At 32.3% G+C, this 18,644-nt stretch overlaps 1 protein-coding gene across 1 annotated transcript; it reads right to left on the bottom strand.

The window, feature by feature from the left end:
* Positions 1–565: 565 nt before the first annotated feature.
* Positions 566–2,755, bottom strand: LOC113777362. The gene is made up of 5 exons (XM_027322396.1): positions 2,480–2,755; positions 2,217–2,380; positions 1,402–1,852; positions 1,155–1,249; positions 566–686 (listed from the first exon to the last, which is right to left on the bottom strand). Exons 1-5 carry the CDS (start codon positions 2,753–2,755, stop codon positions 566–568), a joined length of 1,107 nt encoding a protein of 368 aa, XP_027178197.1.
* Positions 2,756–18,644: the final 15,889 nt, after the last annotated feature.

Genomic DNA, 18,644 nt, shown 5'->3' on the forward strand with positions numbered 1-18,644 from the left:
GAAACAACTTAAAAAAATAAAACCCGAGGGCAATTCAAAACAAAAATATGTTATGCATTCAATCTTAGCTTTAGTCCCAACTTTTGACTTTGAAGTCTTTCATTTATGATTTTTCCTTATTAAACTAGCACTAAGATTGATGTGTGGTGCCTGTTCTTTTCTTTGTTCTTTTTATTTCCATCTAGGAAATGAAGTGTTTTTTTCTTTTGAGTTGTACATGTGTAGGAGAATTCAAAACAAACCACTAGGGCAATTCAAGACAAAACTTACTTTGTTTCACAATTTCTAGTCTGACACAAGTATAAATTTGCAATGTCAATAAGGAGGACTCACCAAAAGAGAAGAATGCCCTACAAAGAAAAAAGGTAGTGCAATGACAAAAGCAAATCCTAGGAACTATTACATCCTGGTTTTTCTTCTTCAGAAAGGCAAAAATTTTGTTGTACCATAAAAATACCAACTTACAGAGAAGAGGGCAGGAACACGAACGATGAAACAAAAGGAAGAAAAGTAGAAATTGCAATTCTGTCAATAGACATGATTGCTTTTCTGCTGATAAACTGTTTCATTCATTTTCTTCTGAGTTTTTCCTTCCACACTGACTTCCAGTTACAATGCCATATCTCGAACTTGGTAACAGACTTAATCTCCCAAATTTGGTCTCATAAAATCTGGTAAGCTCAAACCTGTTACCAAAGGTGCATCAGAGTTCGAAATTAACAGATGAAGCAAAAAAGGATATGAAATTGATACAGATTATGTGGTTTCAAAAGGAAAGATTACAAAAGAATTAAAAAAAAATGAAAGAAACATATGTGGAGTTAAGTAGACAGCAAATTCCATTCTATAACCTATAGCAGCATTTAGCCCCAGTATTATTTTGTCCCCCTAAACATTTGGGCTCTAATTGACTTTTTTTTTTCGTGCTTTGGACATAAATTTGATCAATAAAACTATCACATGAGATTGAGCACTGGCACTATCACCTAATATTGTGCTAACTCTAACTTGTTAACTAAGTTATTCAGAAAGCTCAAGTCAAAATTTGGCCAGAGTTGCAGCTTCACAATTGACAACGAAAACACTGCTGCGAGCTCAGAAATTTTCCATACTCGAAATGCAAGATAATGTAACACTTTGGAGCTAAAATTTACCAGAAAGCCAAGCACTGGAAGGGTGCAAAACTCCCATAAATCTGTTTTGTGATTGCTTTGGCGTTTCTCAAAGTGCATTCTTTCCTTCCATGAACCTAAAAAATTAGCCTTCGAAATTTCAAATAATTTCTTTCACTAAGTGGCTATAAAAGATAAAATCCCCATATTTCTAAACAAATTGCTTTTCAGAGTTGGCGAAAAAAACAATAAAGCAGAAAAAATATAAGGGAGAAGCTTGCATGCATACCTCCTGTAGGTGTCTCACAGTTTCAGTATCAATAGGAACATTTTCGTAGAATCCCAAGCACATCAAAACATTGTTAGAAACATATGCACCACATCCTTTTATTTTCATCAATTTCTGGTACAATTCCTCGTGTGATGCACATTTTTCAAAGTTGCGCAGCCGGTATCTTCCTCTATGATAATCTTTTGCAAATTCATGAATGTGCTTGGCTCTTAATCCCAACTTGCAATGATCTTTTAAAATTTCAACATCTATACCGGCTAGTTCCTTTGCACTTGGAAAGTTTCTTACAGACTGTATTTTCGCTGTAGATTCAGGAAAATATTCAGGAACATTGCGCTTCCTCTTCAATCCTTTCCCTTGAGTGCAAGAATTGTTGTCTTCAAGACCATTAGACAGCTCAGATTGAAGGTCACAAAGCATTTTAGCCATTGTCAGTGAATTCTGCCAACTAATTAAGAAAACAGAAACTGGAAATAAGTCACAAAAGACCAATTTATTAACTCAACTAACTAAGAAAAATCATTGAACAACAAAAATTTTGTAACTTCACAGTGTAAAAACTATTTTAGGATCTGGTAATCCAGTAAACATAACAGTTATTCCAGCTTAGTGCTAAATTGATATTCACGCATGTATCTTCCGTAAATATAGGCTTTGATAGTTTCTTCTTCATTTTATAATATGCATCAGAATATTTAAAAGTTTTCTTGAAGATAATACAAAAATGGAGGATTGCTGATTCATTACTCAACAAGCGTAAAGGGTTGTTCCTGTCATAGCAGAGTTATTTGATATGCTTTCTAAGAACATACCTGCAAAAGCAAAGAAGCATAGACTTCACAACATCTTCAAAAAATGACGGGGCACAAAAAATCCTACCAAAACCCATGTTCTTGAATTTTGGATGAATATTTTGAAATTCTTGCAGATCCTTTTCATCCTTTGGTGACAGCCTCATCATCCTTGCAACCTGAGCCTGTAATTTGGACATTGTTACAGCATGATTTTTCATCCAATAGCAAATAATATTACTGCCATGATCAAGTGGAATGGAAATAGAAAAGGAAAACATTACGCGAATAGCTTCTTTGTCTAGATCGGAGATGCATTCCATGCCATGGACTTCGATAAGGAGCAAACTGCAGTCGTGTGGTTGTGAAATGGTAACTTTGACAGAATTTACGGAATCAGCAAGCCTCAATGGACGTGTAAATTGTTTAGTGGATGGATCCCAAACATTGGGAGCCATCATAAAAAAGCCATGGTTGCAAACAGCTTTTTCTAAGTTGAAAGTTGGATAGTCTTTGAGTGGCATGTACAACTTGCTACAGAGAGTGGTCTTCTTTGTCATTTTTTCAGGATTTTTACTATAGAAAATAAACAAATGGAAGAGTATGAGAGGAGGAAAAACAGAAAAGTCCCACAAATATAAAGTTAACAGCTGGAAATCAGACAAGAAGAGAACGAAACCTGGTTAAGCAAGACGAACTAGATTTATAAGTTGATCTCAAAAAAAAAGGTAAAATCATATGCTTCACCTTGATTTGTATGGAATTATGTAATTGATGCTTCTCTACCTTCTTAAAGGTAATTTTGCTCTTTCAACTATCTAACTACCATATTTCAGATTTCTTCTGTCTACACAATCTCCTGCCATCAAGTTGACATGAAACTTACAACTTTCTGTTTCGTATAACTGAAACCATCTACCTAAGGGCATCTTTTACAATGTCCCTGTCAATCCTTGTCATTATAGTCAGAATGCTGCCAACGAAGTGGTGCAAAGGAGCAGTACCAACAATCCTGTTCAGTCCTTAGGATATCGGAACGCATGCTATATAATGATTGGAAAGTTCAGTTTAATTAAGAGATTAATTAGACTAACTGGAAGGTTCTTGCAAGTGAACCAATCGTATTCAATTGCTTGTTCCTTTGTTAAATTTCTCAAATCAGCTTTCAGTTTCACAAGCATAAATCTGGTGAAACACTTGAGTACCTTGTGCGACCCGGTTAAGCATTTGATGCTCTAGGCAATCAATTTGAAATACTCAAAATGTCTGGTAAACTGGGAGAAAAGGATAAACAAACTGTATAGTTGAATAAACAGACAAAAACAGCAGATACAGGCACATTTGTTGGCTATCAAACCAAGCGAAGAAAAGTAATGCTGCTCGAGAAATCACCAGAATTTCTTAACTAAAAAACAACTCTACGGTCTTATTGACCCAAAAGAGATGGAACAAAAGAACTCAAAGGATCACCTGGGGGGACGCTGCTGAAACATTCTCAGCTGGTATCCAGATATCTAGACCTGGACCAACGGAAGGCCTTTCAGATGTCCTATCTGCCTCAGATGATTCGTATTCTTTCTAGAGCCAGTGAATGCTTGCAAATTGCAAGAGCTAACTAAAGTACAGTGGATACATCAGGCTTACCTGCCATCAGAAAAACATTGAAGCGTAAATTTTTATGAATGGAGTAGTTTATGCAGAGAAGATGATGACCGTCAAAATAGACTTCCTTAAGGTACTCTTCTAATAGAAGCAAAAAGTATATAACCTTGGAACTATGTTCGAGGGAGATTCTAAACAACTGCCTAGGAAGTATTCTATTAGACCACCAACAAATATTAGCCTAGAAAAACATGAGAACTTCAATGATCATCAAGCTCTAGAAGCACTATTCTTTGTTTCATTTCCAATGAAAATAATAACAAGCATAAAAAGATAATGATAACAACACGCACAAGAAAGGAAAAAGAAAATAGACAAAGGAAAAAGAAAATAGAACAATTATAGTTGTATGACGAGTTAATACTTATTGGCCATTTGTATTTTGAAGAGCATGAGAAATGAGTTGAGAGTGCAGTTACCTTGGAATGTAAAATTGGGATTGGAATCAGCATATTTACATTTCCAATGACAGTTAGATAGGGATTTAGTTTCAAATTATTGATTGCAAGCATGGTTAATTTTGTAGATTCAGGATGTTTATCATACATACATTTTTACTAAATTCTTTTGTGATCATCACTCTTACTGGATACTTTGTCTCAAAAAATTTCGTAACAACAAATTCTGTCATTTCTTTAATCTTGGGAGAAGCACCATGGGCGAAGCTAAATCACTTTTTGTGTTTTTAACATGCAATCTATACATGCAGGTATACATAGAGACACACACATGTATGTACATATATATACATGAAACCTGTGGCTGAATAACTTACTTTGTCATTTTTTTCTTTTTCTTCTAGAAATACGGCTCAATACAAATTAATGGTAGAAAGATATTCTCTCGAACACGGGTGAAGTTACAGGTGTTTTAGGGTAAGCAGCTCTCCCCTTCCCTTCCACCCCCTTGGAATTTGAAAAACCTATTTTATACCCTCAAAAATTTTAGTTATATATGGTTCAAATAGGGATGATAATAGAAATGTGCCTAGATTCACTTGCCCCACAAGCTAAGAGAGCAATGGATGGGAGCAGGTGTGTCATCCCCTCCCTATCCCGTATTCTACCACTTACATATAATCTATTATAACGTAATATATGTGTGCAAATGTGTGTGTACACGTGCTATGGTCTTATTACATATAAATGTATAATATGAAATAAATGACATGACATTTCATTATGATAAAATGGCTCTTTTATGTTGACTTAATTCTATTTTGACATATTGGATGTTATTTATAAAGAAACAATAGCAATTAGTGTAGATTGTATGCGGTAATAGATATGAATATGAAGAAATGAATTAAAAAGAAAAAAGTGATTTTTAAACTTTTTTCACATTTAACTTTTTTGTTAAAAGTTTGGATGAATGATTAGTAAAACAATTATTACTGTTATACACACACATATAGAAAAATCAAGATACTTCTTTCTATCTTATTTTTATATTTGAATTACCTTTCTTTTTTTACACATTTTATGAATATTTTATTAAATGGTTGGCTACATCAAAAACATTTTGTTTTGTCAATTTAAATTAACTACCAATTGATAATAATTTACAAATTGTATATTAATCGGCAATTATTTTTGTAATTATCCCATGCCACCAAGAAAGTTGTTTTGAAACCTTGACCTCCAAGTCCTCCACCGTTTCATTTCCCAATAGTGGACGGTTTCACATTAACTTTCATTCTTAGCTCCCTTGATTCCCATGCCTTCTTAAAGCCAATTTCCCGGTCAAATGCAAAATGACTTCTTGTCTCCCATTTAACTCACGCAAACCACTCTGTGCATATATGCCAGCTCCATTCTTCTTTTTCTTAAAGTCTAACCCTCAAGAAAAATGTCATTCTGGGGTGATTCGTTTTCCCTCCTTCCGTCTCTTTAAACTTGTCACTCCATTTATCAATCACCATTTCGATTTCTTTGCTAAAATTTTGTTATATTTTCATCATAGCATTTGACGGTTTATTTGTTTTCATTGATAGGGATATATGTTAGACCTGAAGAACCTTACGTATTAAAGCCTGGAGGAGGGCGACTTCATATTTCACAGGTTTGATGTCCTTTACTTTAATTTTCTTCTCTTTTTTCTGCATATCTTTTACTTGATGCTATTAAAAATGCTCTATTTGGCATTTTATTTGATCTCAGATGTTTTATTTTTGCGTTTTAAGCCAGTGGCATTGATGAAGTCTTGATCCTTGTTAAGAAGAAAATTTAAACGAATAAAGGAAAATGAGAGACTGAATACTAAAATGGCAGCCAAGTTGGGATTATTTAGACTTCAGGCAGGTTATTTTTTTCTTAAAAGAAAAACAATTTATCATTGAGGTTTGTTGACTAAGATGTACGCCATCCAAGTGTACATCTTTTGAGTGTGAATATACAACTGCTAATACCTCTTTCCTCAGAAATTGATAGTAATGCTTTTTTTATCTTTTTCTTGGATCATATAATGAGTGGGAAAAAATAAAATGTTTGGACTTCTATTTAACGGCAAGGGATTTTTAGAAATCCAAAAGCATTCGAGTGAGTAGATGGAAGCTTTTGATGAAATGTGAAGTGATATTATTTTTGTATTTGCTAATGGTTGCATACACTTTGGGAATCTACTCTAACAGGCCACATTGTGCGATCAATGTGAAGATCCAGTACCGAGGTCTATTCTTCAGTGTGTTGTGAGAAATCAGCCTCCTATTTCGATATGCTCATTGTCCATGAAAGAGATGCATTGTCGTCAATTGGATCTTGAATTTAAGGAATCTGAAGATGTTATTTTCTCTGTTTCTGGTCCAAGAGGAATTCATCTTTCTGGTTATTATCTTGCTCCAAGTCCAGTCGTTGTCACGAGAAGTGCTTCTACTGGACTAGACGACTTTAAGAAGTATCCTTATGCTTAATTGAACTATTTTCTGATTTTTTTTGATAGTCTTAATTATCATCTAGCTAATGTAGTCAACCATGAAATTGTGTAAGTCAGGTAATGAAGTACATTCTTGATTTTGGCCTAACTAGACAAGGAGAGGTGAGTTTCATTGTGATGGACCAATAACAATGAAGTACAGTAGGACTTCTTGTTGCCAGCTGCATTATTGGGAAGAAGGAACTCAGTCTCTTATAAAGTTTTCTGAACTTCCTTTACTATTTTATTTTTGTTAGTGGCTTTTATAGCAGATACAATGCCAAGTACAAAGGAAAATTTATGATTGCAAGTGAAGAGGATATTGGAGACACCGATAGCTTTACTGATGGCAGCAATGAAGAAAACAGCTATGACTTGAATGATAGCTTCATTGATGACAGTGCGGCAACGCCTTTGGCACAACAAGGTTATTCTACAATTAGGGGTAGGATATCTCTCTAGTTTCTGTCTTTCTTTCAATACTTCTTTTACAATTTCTTCCCTTTATATGAAGAATGAATTTTACACATGAATTGATAGGCTTATTATGAGTATGCATCTGATTCAGTAATACTTGTGCATTCTGCCAAAAAAAGTTTGGCAGACCATTTTTTTTGTCTGATATGATATTTCTGAAAGTAAAGGAAGTACTTCCACGAACTCTGTCACCCACTCAATCCATCCACTTCCTCTTTTATAGCCACATAACTTTTTAGCTAAGGAACAGGAAATCTTTACCCCTTTCCATGGACTCAATTCTCAGTATTTAGCATTAGTCATCTTTTTTGGCAATAGTGTCTGTCACTTGATCTAATGTTGTCCTGATAGATAGGAGGAACAGACTTGTTATTGTTAAACAAAAAAAAAAAAAAAACAATAAACAATCAATATTTAGGGACTGGGATCTACTTATTATAAAAAATTTTATGCCTGAATCATGGAATAAATATTGTGAATACTTGCATCTTGTTATTGTCTTGACAAATTCTGAAATGGACATGTTATTGATGGTAAGAGAATGATTATAGTCTTGCTCATGATACGTTAGGAGAGCTAGAACAAGGCAATAAGCATTGAGTTTTATATTGCTACAATTTGCTGTGGTCTCTTACGTTGATATGGAGAAAACTTTGAACAGCATCATGTGATGTTATGTCTTGAATCTGTCGTTTGACAGGATCTCTCATTTTGTCATGTCTTGGTACTTCATGAATTTTTCTTTTAACTTGATTGATTCTATGATGGAACTTTCATTAATGATCTTGAATCTGTCATTTTTGTTGAAAGCAGTTAATGGAAAGACTATGGATGATGACAACCCCAAAAAAGGGAAAAGCAGTGCTAATCAGCACAAACGAAATCTCTTGCTGGAACTTGAGAGTGAAACGAGTTCACAAGGAAAGAATGCAGTATCAAGGAAAACAAAACTGGCAAAACGGAAGCTTTGGGGCTGATAAAAGGGCGCCAGTCCATATACAAGGATCTGGTAGGACAGTCCACAAGAGAACAGTTTGGACTTTCTCAACATGAATTCTGTAAATCTGTTTATTATCACTTTTGAAATGATATGTTAGAATGAGATAACGATTTTTGGGATGTCAACTTGCAGAAATCTGAATTCTCCCTTTAATGACGGCTAAGTATATGCATGTCTACCAATATATGCCTATGTTTACTTAATATATATTTTCATTCGCCATAGTTGTGATGGCACCATCAAGGATGACCGTGTCTTACTCACCAGCAAGGAAAAATCAAATAATTTAGAGCTGCAGTTTAGTTTTTTTTGTACATAACCTCATATGGTTTCAAAAGTTATACATAACCCCTCATAATTTAAAGTAAAGTGTCAAAGTGATAAAATTTTTAATTCATAACAAAGTCACCTAAAATGTCAAAAATATCCCTATATAAAGTTGAAAATTATTTATTAACTATAGGAGGGTTATGTGTATATTTTGAAAACTATAAGGGGGTTATATGGTAACATATTAAACCATAAAGGAGTTATATAGTAAAACATAAAATCATACGAGGTTACTGTGTCTCATGTATATTATGTTTATATATTTTAGTCATTTTAGCCATTTTAATTTTTAAATAAAGATAATTTCAACATTTTTATAGGTTCCGTTATGAATGACCATTTCGGTGATCACTTTGACACTTTAATCTAAGACATTGCAAGAGTTGAACTAATAAAAACAGATCAAAATTTGAATTTTTTTTTTTATATGCAGTGTTTTTGTGTTAGTCATCATCGGTCACCTGTTGCCATGTTTTCACAAGTTTAACTACATAGCACACGTTGAACTCTGCACAATAGTTTTTGTGTTAGTCGCAGATTCGTCATCTGTTGCCATGCATGGTTTTCCCTTTCAGTCAGCATCTGATTGCTTTTCTTCAATATGTCGTGAGGAATGACGATCCAGGCAGGACATGAATTCTTAGAATGAAGACATTTTTTATATCAGGACTGATCTCTTTGCAACATTGATTAAGAACTTCCTTTGTTTTCTATCATTAATTTTAAGTCTAGGATGATTAGGACCAAGTGACTCTAAATTAATGCTTCTTACTTTCACCAAAAAGTTTAAAATATTCAAGGTCCCTTGTACAATGTACGATGGAATTTCTTGCAAGAAAATGATAAAACTATACTTATCAAGTTTGAACTTGTTACTTGTACAAAATTCTCTTGGTTTTTGAATGTGGATTGGGGAATACAATTGAGTTCAGTAGGTGAAGATGGCAAAAGAGGAGGATAGCAGAATTTGGGCGATACCCCAACTACTGCATATTGATCTTGGAACCAATATGGGTCAGGCTAAAATGGGTTGGACCCATTTTGATACCAACCAAATACCCAATAAATCTCATTTTTTTAACTCTTTTTTTCTTAGTCAAATGCGTCGATATTGCTTTGTTTTTTATGCCAAGTAAATTGCCCAACCAACACTCAAACTATTACTTTTGTACGTTTTTTGTCCCCTCATCTATTTTATATGATATTTAAACCCTTGAACAAGTTGGTGTATATGAATTTGGTCCCTTCGTCCAAAAAAGCTATTTTTAGCACACAACTTTTAGCACATAAGCAAAAGAAAGGAAAAGGCTGAGGAAGAAGCAATGGGAGGGCCCTTAATGGTCAACTGGATTTTCATAGAAATTTTTTACATGTGGATGTGAACTTATGATTTCATGACTTTTTTTTTTGGGATCGATTAGTTGTTTTGAGTTCTACATCTTATAAGGAATATGTTGGTGCATTTTTTGGTGATTGTTGAGCATGATTTGAAGTAGTTTAAGAGAGATGAACCTAGGTATAAATAACTATTTTCACCATTTTTCAATCATTTTCTACCAAAATTAATAGTGAAAGTGAAACTACATGAAAAACTGAGTGGGAGGATGAATTTTGAGGTAAATAGTGGTTGGAATATATGGCGACCAGCAGCCATCCACTGTGACTGACCGCAACTTGGTAGCGGCAATGCTGCTAGAAACCCATAGCTGGCAGTTAGCTTCTGGAAGAAAATGAGGAAGTAGAAGAGAGAGAAAAAGAAAAGAAAATAAAACAAAAAAGAAAAAAAAAAAGAAAAAGAATCAAGTTTTACTAAAATGGCATTTTTGGATGAAAGGGCCAAATTCATATGCACTAAATTGTTTAGGGGTTTAAATATTATACAAAATAGATGAGGGGCTAAAAACATACAAAATCAATAGTTTGAGAGTTAATTAGGTCGTTTACTGTCCACCCCTTGGTTTGTTTTTTGTGAAGGGACAAAATTGTTCCTCATGCCATCAGGTCAATTGGTTTTCTTGAACAGAACAGTTAAATTCATGTACATCAATTTGTTCAAGGGCTTAATTATTATATAAAATAGATGAGGGGCCAAAAATATACAAAGGCAATAGTTTGAGGGCCAGCTGAGTGATTACTCTATTTTACATCATTTATTTTTTTAACTTTGTAAAAGTTTTACACTTCTCTCTATATATTGTATGACAATTTTTCAACCTAAATAAAATTTCCTAGATATGAGATTAATAAAAAAAATACTTTACACAAAATTTGCTCATTTGATTTGTCTTTTTTATTATTTTTAATGTGATATATAAGGTCAAAATAATGGCAGTTGGTGTAAAAACTTTTTTTTTATCATTTTTGAACTACAAAAATCCTTATAAAAATTAATTTTTACCATAATCACCTAATAACTTGACACTAGCATAATTACTCATAACTGCACTAAATACTCTAATTATCAAATTACTATAAATTTATACATTAAATATAAAATTTCCACTATGTAAAAAATGAAATTTATATTATATTTTTTCATTTTAATTAATTCTAAATTGGTCAAATATAGGTGTGCCCTTAACACTACTTGTTGTTATGTCATTTGTTGGCAAATGTGGGAGGATTAATGGGTTTTTTGTCACAATAATCTTCTGTTCATAAAATATCTCCAAACTAATACAATTAGAAACTTTATTCCATTTGCAATGTATATATTGCAATGTGCACGCTCAAAATGGAAAACTAATCCTACGAAATCTTATATTTTCTATTTTTTATAAGGTTCCCTCCCCGTTACATTAATCATTCTACTTCTGCTCTCATTCTCTTTATTGTGAATAAATGAACAAGAAAGATGGTTGGTTTCTTCTCAGAACACAATAACAGTTCTTTCAAAGATCAATGGTTAACAAGTATCAGCGCTTATATTATGTTATTGTTGACATTGCCAAGGCTAAATTCTTATTCTAGTAATTATGATTTTCGAATGCAAGAGATTTTTCTACACTTCTTTTCACTTTCGACATGGAATTCTTTTATGTCAAATTCAACTTTGATCACTTTTTTGTCTATAATTTGTGTGCACATGTTCTAGTATAAAATACTGCAAAATACTAAAATGAATAGAATCAAAACTTTATCCTACATATAATTATAAATAACAAGAAAAAAGAAAGGAATTGCAATGTAATAGTTAAGCAGAATTCTAAAAGATATAATGGCAGCAGAAAACAAGAGTACAGTTGTTGGTAGATTGGATATATCGAGCAAAATTTTCACACATGATCATTTTTCTTTAATTTGGGAATCTACATGCCAACAAATGGATTAACATGAGAATAAAATTTAAAACAATATTAGTTTTAGAGAATATTTACTACTAGATTGAAGCTTTCTTTGTTATTCTGCGTGCCAATCAGGATAACTAGGTGACAATAATATAGGAATACAGTTCAAAAGTGGATCATAATGGAAATATTTTTTAGAAAGATAGTTATTTTGGCAAAAATACTCTAGGATTGACAAATATATGATTTCAGAATTCATTTCTTCATAATTTTTGAGACAAAACATTAGAAATTTCCATTGCTGAAGAAGCCTAAGTCCCTTCCCTCCAAAATTCTCCCTACCTTTCAATATTTTGGGTTGGGTGACACAATCCTCGGCCAACTCAATCTGCAGAGTTCCAATTTCATAGGTAAGTGCACTGTCAAGTGTCAACTTATCTCTTATACTTCCAATTGAAGATATTTGTCTTTTTCATGACATATTGGTTGGGGTCAAATATTTGGAAATTATTGGATACATAGTTTTTTAGGTTCATAGATTTTATTTTAAATAACTAACTCACCAGGATTATGAATTGGAATGGATTTCGAATTCCAAAATTTGGCTTGATTCGTTAGTTGATGAAAACTGAATTGTGGAGTATATAATTTAATTTTTTTAATTATTTAAAGTTTTTTTGGAAAATGTACTTTGCTACAGCTTTTTCAATCTTTGGATATCTATCTATATATACTCGACATAAAAGTACCATAAGTTTTGGTACTTTAGAGTATAAGCAACAAATGGTCTTAGTTTTCATTGTACATAAACTACCTTTCATCTAAAATCATATTCATTGTACTTTTTTTTTTTGGTCAAAGATATTTTTTAATTAGAAAAATTTTGGCAGAGTTTCCCCTTATAAATGGACGAAACTCCCTGCCAACAAACCCAAATACAAGAAAATTATCCACATGGTAGTAAGTTACTACATTGTAACTCTACGACAGTTTGAAGACAATTTAATAATAACTGCATGGTTAAAACAGAATGTGACGCCACATTTCCTAATTGAAGGCAGGCCTATTCTATCTAAGCGAAACGCCCCACGAGCTTTCAGAGGGAGGTCCACAAGCTGATGATAAGTTGTATTGAAACCTTGATCACATCCCACGTTTGCCAAAAAATCGGTAACTTGATTACTTTCTCGAAAGCAATGAGAAATTGCAACAAAATTAGACGAAAACATATTCATTGTACTTCTATTGTGGTGGCAATTATAAAAATTAAGATTAAATCTAAATTATGATACATAATGATGTTTGTCAGTCCAACAATTATATTTATTGTATTTTAGTTGTGGTAATAGTTAAAAAAATGAAACGTTAAATTTAAACTATAATATGTAATGATGATTACTAAGATGAAATATCTAAATATGAAACTCTTCTTGCAGTCCACCACAAATTTTACTTTGTATATATATATCTATACTAAAAATAAAAAAGTTACTCTTAGGATATAGGAGTCCTTGCTTGTGCCTTCTAATAGAGTCTGCTAAAAAAATAAAATATAAATAAATAAGAACAAAGGAATGCGCAACTATCTCTCCTAAGAAAATTTCAATTGTATGAAAATGAACACAAAAGAAAGAAACAACTAAATGTTGTTGATCATTTACATTCTATTATTAAAAAAAATACAAAGAGTCATATGCAAAGAATTTACGTCTATTCAAATTAAAAAATATAAGGGAAAATCGTTCAAAACATCCCTCACATTTTGCAAAATAACTTTTTTCGTCCCTCACTTTTAAAAGTGCACTTTTGCGTCCCTTACAAATTCATATTGGTCAATTTTTGTCCATATTTAGGTTTCCGACTAGTTTTTTGTCATAATCCACCACGTGCTTTGCACATGATCATTTTTTAAGGGCAAATTTGATAAATCAAAATTTACACAATCCAATCTATAGTCCCTCACATTTCACAAAATGAATTTTTTGTCCCGAACATTTCACAAAATGAATTGTTTCGCCCCTTACATTTTACAAAATGAATTTTTTCATCCTTCATATTTTACAAAATAAATTTTTCATCCCTTATTGATCATGTGTACGAATAAATTTTTTTTTAAACTCATGTATATATCTATTTGATTTCACTTGAATAATACGAATAGCATGCAATATATCTCTATTTGATTTCGCCTGAACGTACTATTTAGGTAAAATTAAAATAGATATATACATGGATTTAAAAAAAATTGTTAGTTTTTCACTCATGTCATTTCCTTTTATTCAAAAATTAAAAAAAAATAATTAATCCTAAACATTTTCAAGTGTTTATATCGAATTAAATTTGGGCAGAAAAAATAAATAAAGGAAAAGTATGACAAAACGAAGTAAATGATTGACACTTTCAAATTTTAAGATAATCACAAGGTAAGAAATTCAACTGTTGATCTTAAAGGTTGCGAGTAAAAATTTTAGATTTAAACTGCAATTTGTTAATATGACTATAGAATTCAAGTTAGGACCGATTAATTAGATAGTTTTATTACACAATTCAATAAATGAATTATTACCAAAATAGAAAAGGCTACAAATATTGAATAGATTTACATGGTGAAATCGAATATATATATATACACATATATATGGGTTTAAAAAAAATTGTTAGATTTAATACCCTTACATATATCTATTGAATAGCATATTTATACACCTAGGTTGAAATTAGATATATTACATGTTAAATGTTTATTCCGAATATATATATATACACATATATATGGTTTAAAAAAAATTGTTAGATTTAAACCCTTCATATATCTATTGAATAGCATATTTATAACTACAATTAGTGTGTTTAGGTGAAATCAAATAAAGATATATTACATGTTATTGTATTATTCAGGTGAAATCAAATAGATATATACATGGATTTAAAAAAATAAACTATTCGTACACATGGTCAATTAGGGATGAAAAAAATCATTTTGTGAAATGTGAGGGATGCAAGAATTTATTTTGTGAAGTATGAGGGACAAAACAATTTATTTTGTGAAATGTAATCATTATATAAATTTTGATTTGACAATTTTGCCCATAAAAAATGATCACCTGCAAGGCACGTCATGAATTCCGGCAAAAAACTAGTCGGAAATCTAAGTAGGGACCAAAATTGACCAATGTGAATTTGTAAGGGACGTAAAATTACACATTTAAAAATGAGGGATGAAAAAAGTCATTTTACAAAATGTGAGGGACGTTTTGAACGATTTTCCCAAAATATAAATCAGATTTCATATTCAACCAGTTATTTAAATCACTGGCAAATTCAATTCACATTAAATGAATATAACAATAGTAGAACATGCAAACATCTATACAAGATTTAAGTTATGCTATGAGAGTTTAGGCCATCCAAGTGATCAGCCCATTCTAGTATTACTGTACTTTATATATAAATTAATTGATCAACACATTCTAACGTTACAGTCTCCACTATAACAATTTATTTAACTTAGCCAAAAAATGGAAAGCAAAGGTATTCATATTGTGCATATTGTTTCAAGTGCTGATACTTGTGTCAAAGTCTATATCTTAGTCAACCCATTACAACAACTTCCCCAACAAAATATGAAATACACGTAGGCAAAGGTATCGATATTGGAATATTGTTCGAAATATTGATATAAATATCTCTATATATATATGATATGATAGTTGAATTAGAATTATATAATGTTTTTTAATATAAGTGAGATAGCTCGAACTCGAGATTTCTCATTTACACTTGCTCCCCTTGAACAATCCAACCCATCCTACCCATCCAGAAATAAACTAATATAAACTAACTTAACCTTCTAGAGACTAACTTATTTAATATAATTAAACTAACTTATTAACTATAATGACCTTCTATAAATTGATATTACATTTTAACCTTTTTAAGTTACTAATATTTTAAAATTCCATCTATTGTTCTCATGCCATCTAAATTCATTGTTCAGGCTGAACAACATTATTTTGTATATAAAAAACTGGTAAAACATGATATTTGTTTTTTGAACAATAATTTTGATAAAATATGATATTGTTGATATTTGTTTGTACAGGTTAAAAATACAAATTAGTTGAAGGGTAAAATAAAGGGCCAATTCAGAAAAATGTCATGCCATGACACAATGAAGTCAAAGAATTGGATAACGAAAATGAAAAATAGACGAATATTATAGTTTGAAGTTGACAATCAAAATTATATATAAAAAAGAAACTCTAGTATCTAACTTACTACACTTTGGGATGATAAAATTAGATGCAAAGCACATGAAGTTTTACTAGTTACCAAAAGTTTCTCAATTATAAATTGTATTGGAAAATGGTCTATGCCAAGTCCCAAGAAAAGCATATTCTACATTCTTTCAAATGCCAACACACAAATAATAATGAGAGAAAGACGAAGAGCCATCAACCATGCCATTAGTGAGTTACATATGTATGCCTCTCTCAACCGTTAGTACAAAAGTTGAATGCTTTGTGTACTGAAACTCAAATGCTTTGTGTACTACACATTTATCAGATAAATGGGGATTAAACGCTCAAGAAAAAGTGCAGACGAAAATGAAGAATCCCAATTGCATGAATCACAACCTCATGATGGTACAAATTTCAGCAAGCCATTGCCTAAGAAGTTGTTTCTGCCTTGGATCGATACCCCTATAGATGAAGAAGATGAGTATCTTGGACTTGTAGTAGAAAACTCAACCTCAGGAGACACAAATGCCAATCATCCGCAGTCAGAATCTGAAGGTGCTACTGAATACAGTCCAGATCAAGAGCACCTCGATTCAGAAGCAAATGCAGCAGAAGGCCAAGCCAAAAGGAGAGGGAAAGGGAACTTTAATTGCTCAAACTCCATCACTACAACAGGAAAGGGACCTTTCGTAGCTCAAAGCAAAGCAAAGGGCTCCGTATCTCATTGTCATGATGGAGCTGACTCTGCAAACAGGCGAAGTCTTTCGAAGTCCATTGCAAAAGGAAAGGTACCCTTAGTTGCTCAAAGCAAAGCAAAGGGCTCTGTTTCTCCTAGTTGCTACGAAGCTGATTCTATGACTGAGAAAATTCTTGAAAACTCCATCCTTGCAAAAGGAAAGGAACCCTCAGAAAGTGGAAATACTCAAACTGATTTAAGAATTTCAGAGGGGACTGTTAAAAAGTCTAGTTTTTCAAAAAGTGTGGTTTCAAGAGCTAGTGGGGGCAATATACCATCTAAAAGAGTGAGCTTTCAAGAACTTGACAGTGAACATGCTAGAGATAATCACAAAAGTGAGAAAGCACAGTGTTCCTCTTCTAGTGAAATTCCTAGAGGGCATGGTGGTTCCAAGGCAATGAAAACTTTGGAGGAGCAAGATTTGGTGGAGCAATTGGCAGAACTGGAGATACAAGCAGCTCATCTTTACATGGAGAGGTTGGATTTGATTAAAGATTGTTTGGATGGGGTTAAGAAGCACTATAAGCTTGACTAAGATTTTAGCCTTTGCTGATATGTTGGCATAGAAATTTTGTTCAGTCCCGATGGTGGAGGGGTTTACTTTTGATTGAGTAGTTCAGGTGATATAGAATAAAATCTGAAACTCTGTTCGCATGGTTATCATATTAACTTTCTGTTCAATAATGTAGACTTATTATATGTGAGTACTAATTTATATTGATACTCAATTCAGTTAATTTTGTGACATAAGAAACTTTTAAAATAAAAATCTTTATCAAGTAAAACTTGTAAATTCAAGCATGGCATAGATAGCAAAATTTACTGCGCCAAAAAAAAAAAAAAATACTTGAAGATAAAATTGAAAGGACTTTAATTCTCACCTATTCATAATATACTTTGCCTATTAACTTCTTTTTTGTTCTAATTTCATCGTTTGAATCATAATTAAGAACAGATTAGTCAGTTACACGCTTCAGATTTGATTTTAGTACCTTTCCCATTTTTGTTGATTTTGGTGGCCAATAGTTGTATATGCCTTGGTCTGAGCATTTGTTTGCTATTGATTTTTTTTTTCAGAAATGAAAGGTCTTTTTTCTCACGTGTTAGCCTATTTATGGAGAATTATATGCATTTTTTCTTTGATTTGTGTTGGCTATCACTGGACAGATTGTACATTTAAGAGATTGGATTTTTTTTTTAATCTTTTTCCATGTTCCATCTTAGAACCCACAGAAGGACAAAGTGGACTGGTAAATGTGATCCAATACTGATCAAGGATCTGATGGCTCTGGCACTTGGCTACATTGGGATTCTTCCTTGCAATGTTTCTGTTCAAAAAATGTGAATTTGGTGTCTTTGTTAATCATATTTAATGCGGTTTTGTTTCATTCCAGAATCTTTTTTTACTAGATGTTGTCTTTGACAGACGTTTTTGGTGCTGGTTGCATAGTTTGGCCTTACTTTTATGTTCAAATTATGAATCAAAGGATGACTAGATCCATTTGTCTGCTAATCTTGCAGAATTACTTTAGCTGTGTTTTAGATGTTGCCAAAGCATATATTTCTATTATTTACTGCATTGCTTCTTTGAACTTGCACTACAGAAGTGTAGATAATGTTGCCATTTTGCTGAATTTAGTTGCACATTGTTTGTTTCTTTATCTAAAGTTTCTTGTTGGTTCCTGAATATTAAGTACATAGCACTCCACCTAGACTTCAATTTACACTTAAGTGAAATAGAATGCCTTATATTATATCTTTAGAGTTTCAGTCTTCTAAACGTCTATCAACTGGCCTACACAGGGA

The sequence above is a fragment of the Coffea eugenioides genome, chromosome 7 (genome assembly GCF_003713205.1).
Source record: "Coffea eugenioides isolate CCC68of chromosome 7, Ceug_1.0, whole genome shotgun sequence".
In the NCBI taxonomy this organism is placed as follows: domain Eukaryota; kingdom Viridiplantae; phylum Streptophyta; class Magnoliopsida; order Gentianales; family Rubiaceae; genus Coffea; species Coffea eugenioides.

Bases quoted from the DNA above. Each gene is read 5' to 3' on its own strand.
- LOC113777362 (XM_027322396.1), bottom strand. From the start codon at position 2,755: ATGACAAAGAAGACCACTCTCTGTAGCAAGTTGTACATGCCACTCAAA. The intron at 1,250-1,401 runs GTATGCATGCAA...CTAATTTTTTAG, and splicing joins CTGTGAGACACCTACAGGAG to GTTCATGGAAGGAAAGAATG. The intron at 687-1,154 runs GTAAATTTTAGC...CTTTGGTAACAG, and splicing joins TTCCAGTGCTTGGCTTTCTG to GTTTGAGCTTACCAGATTTT.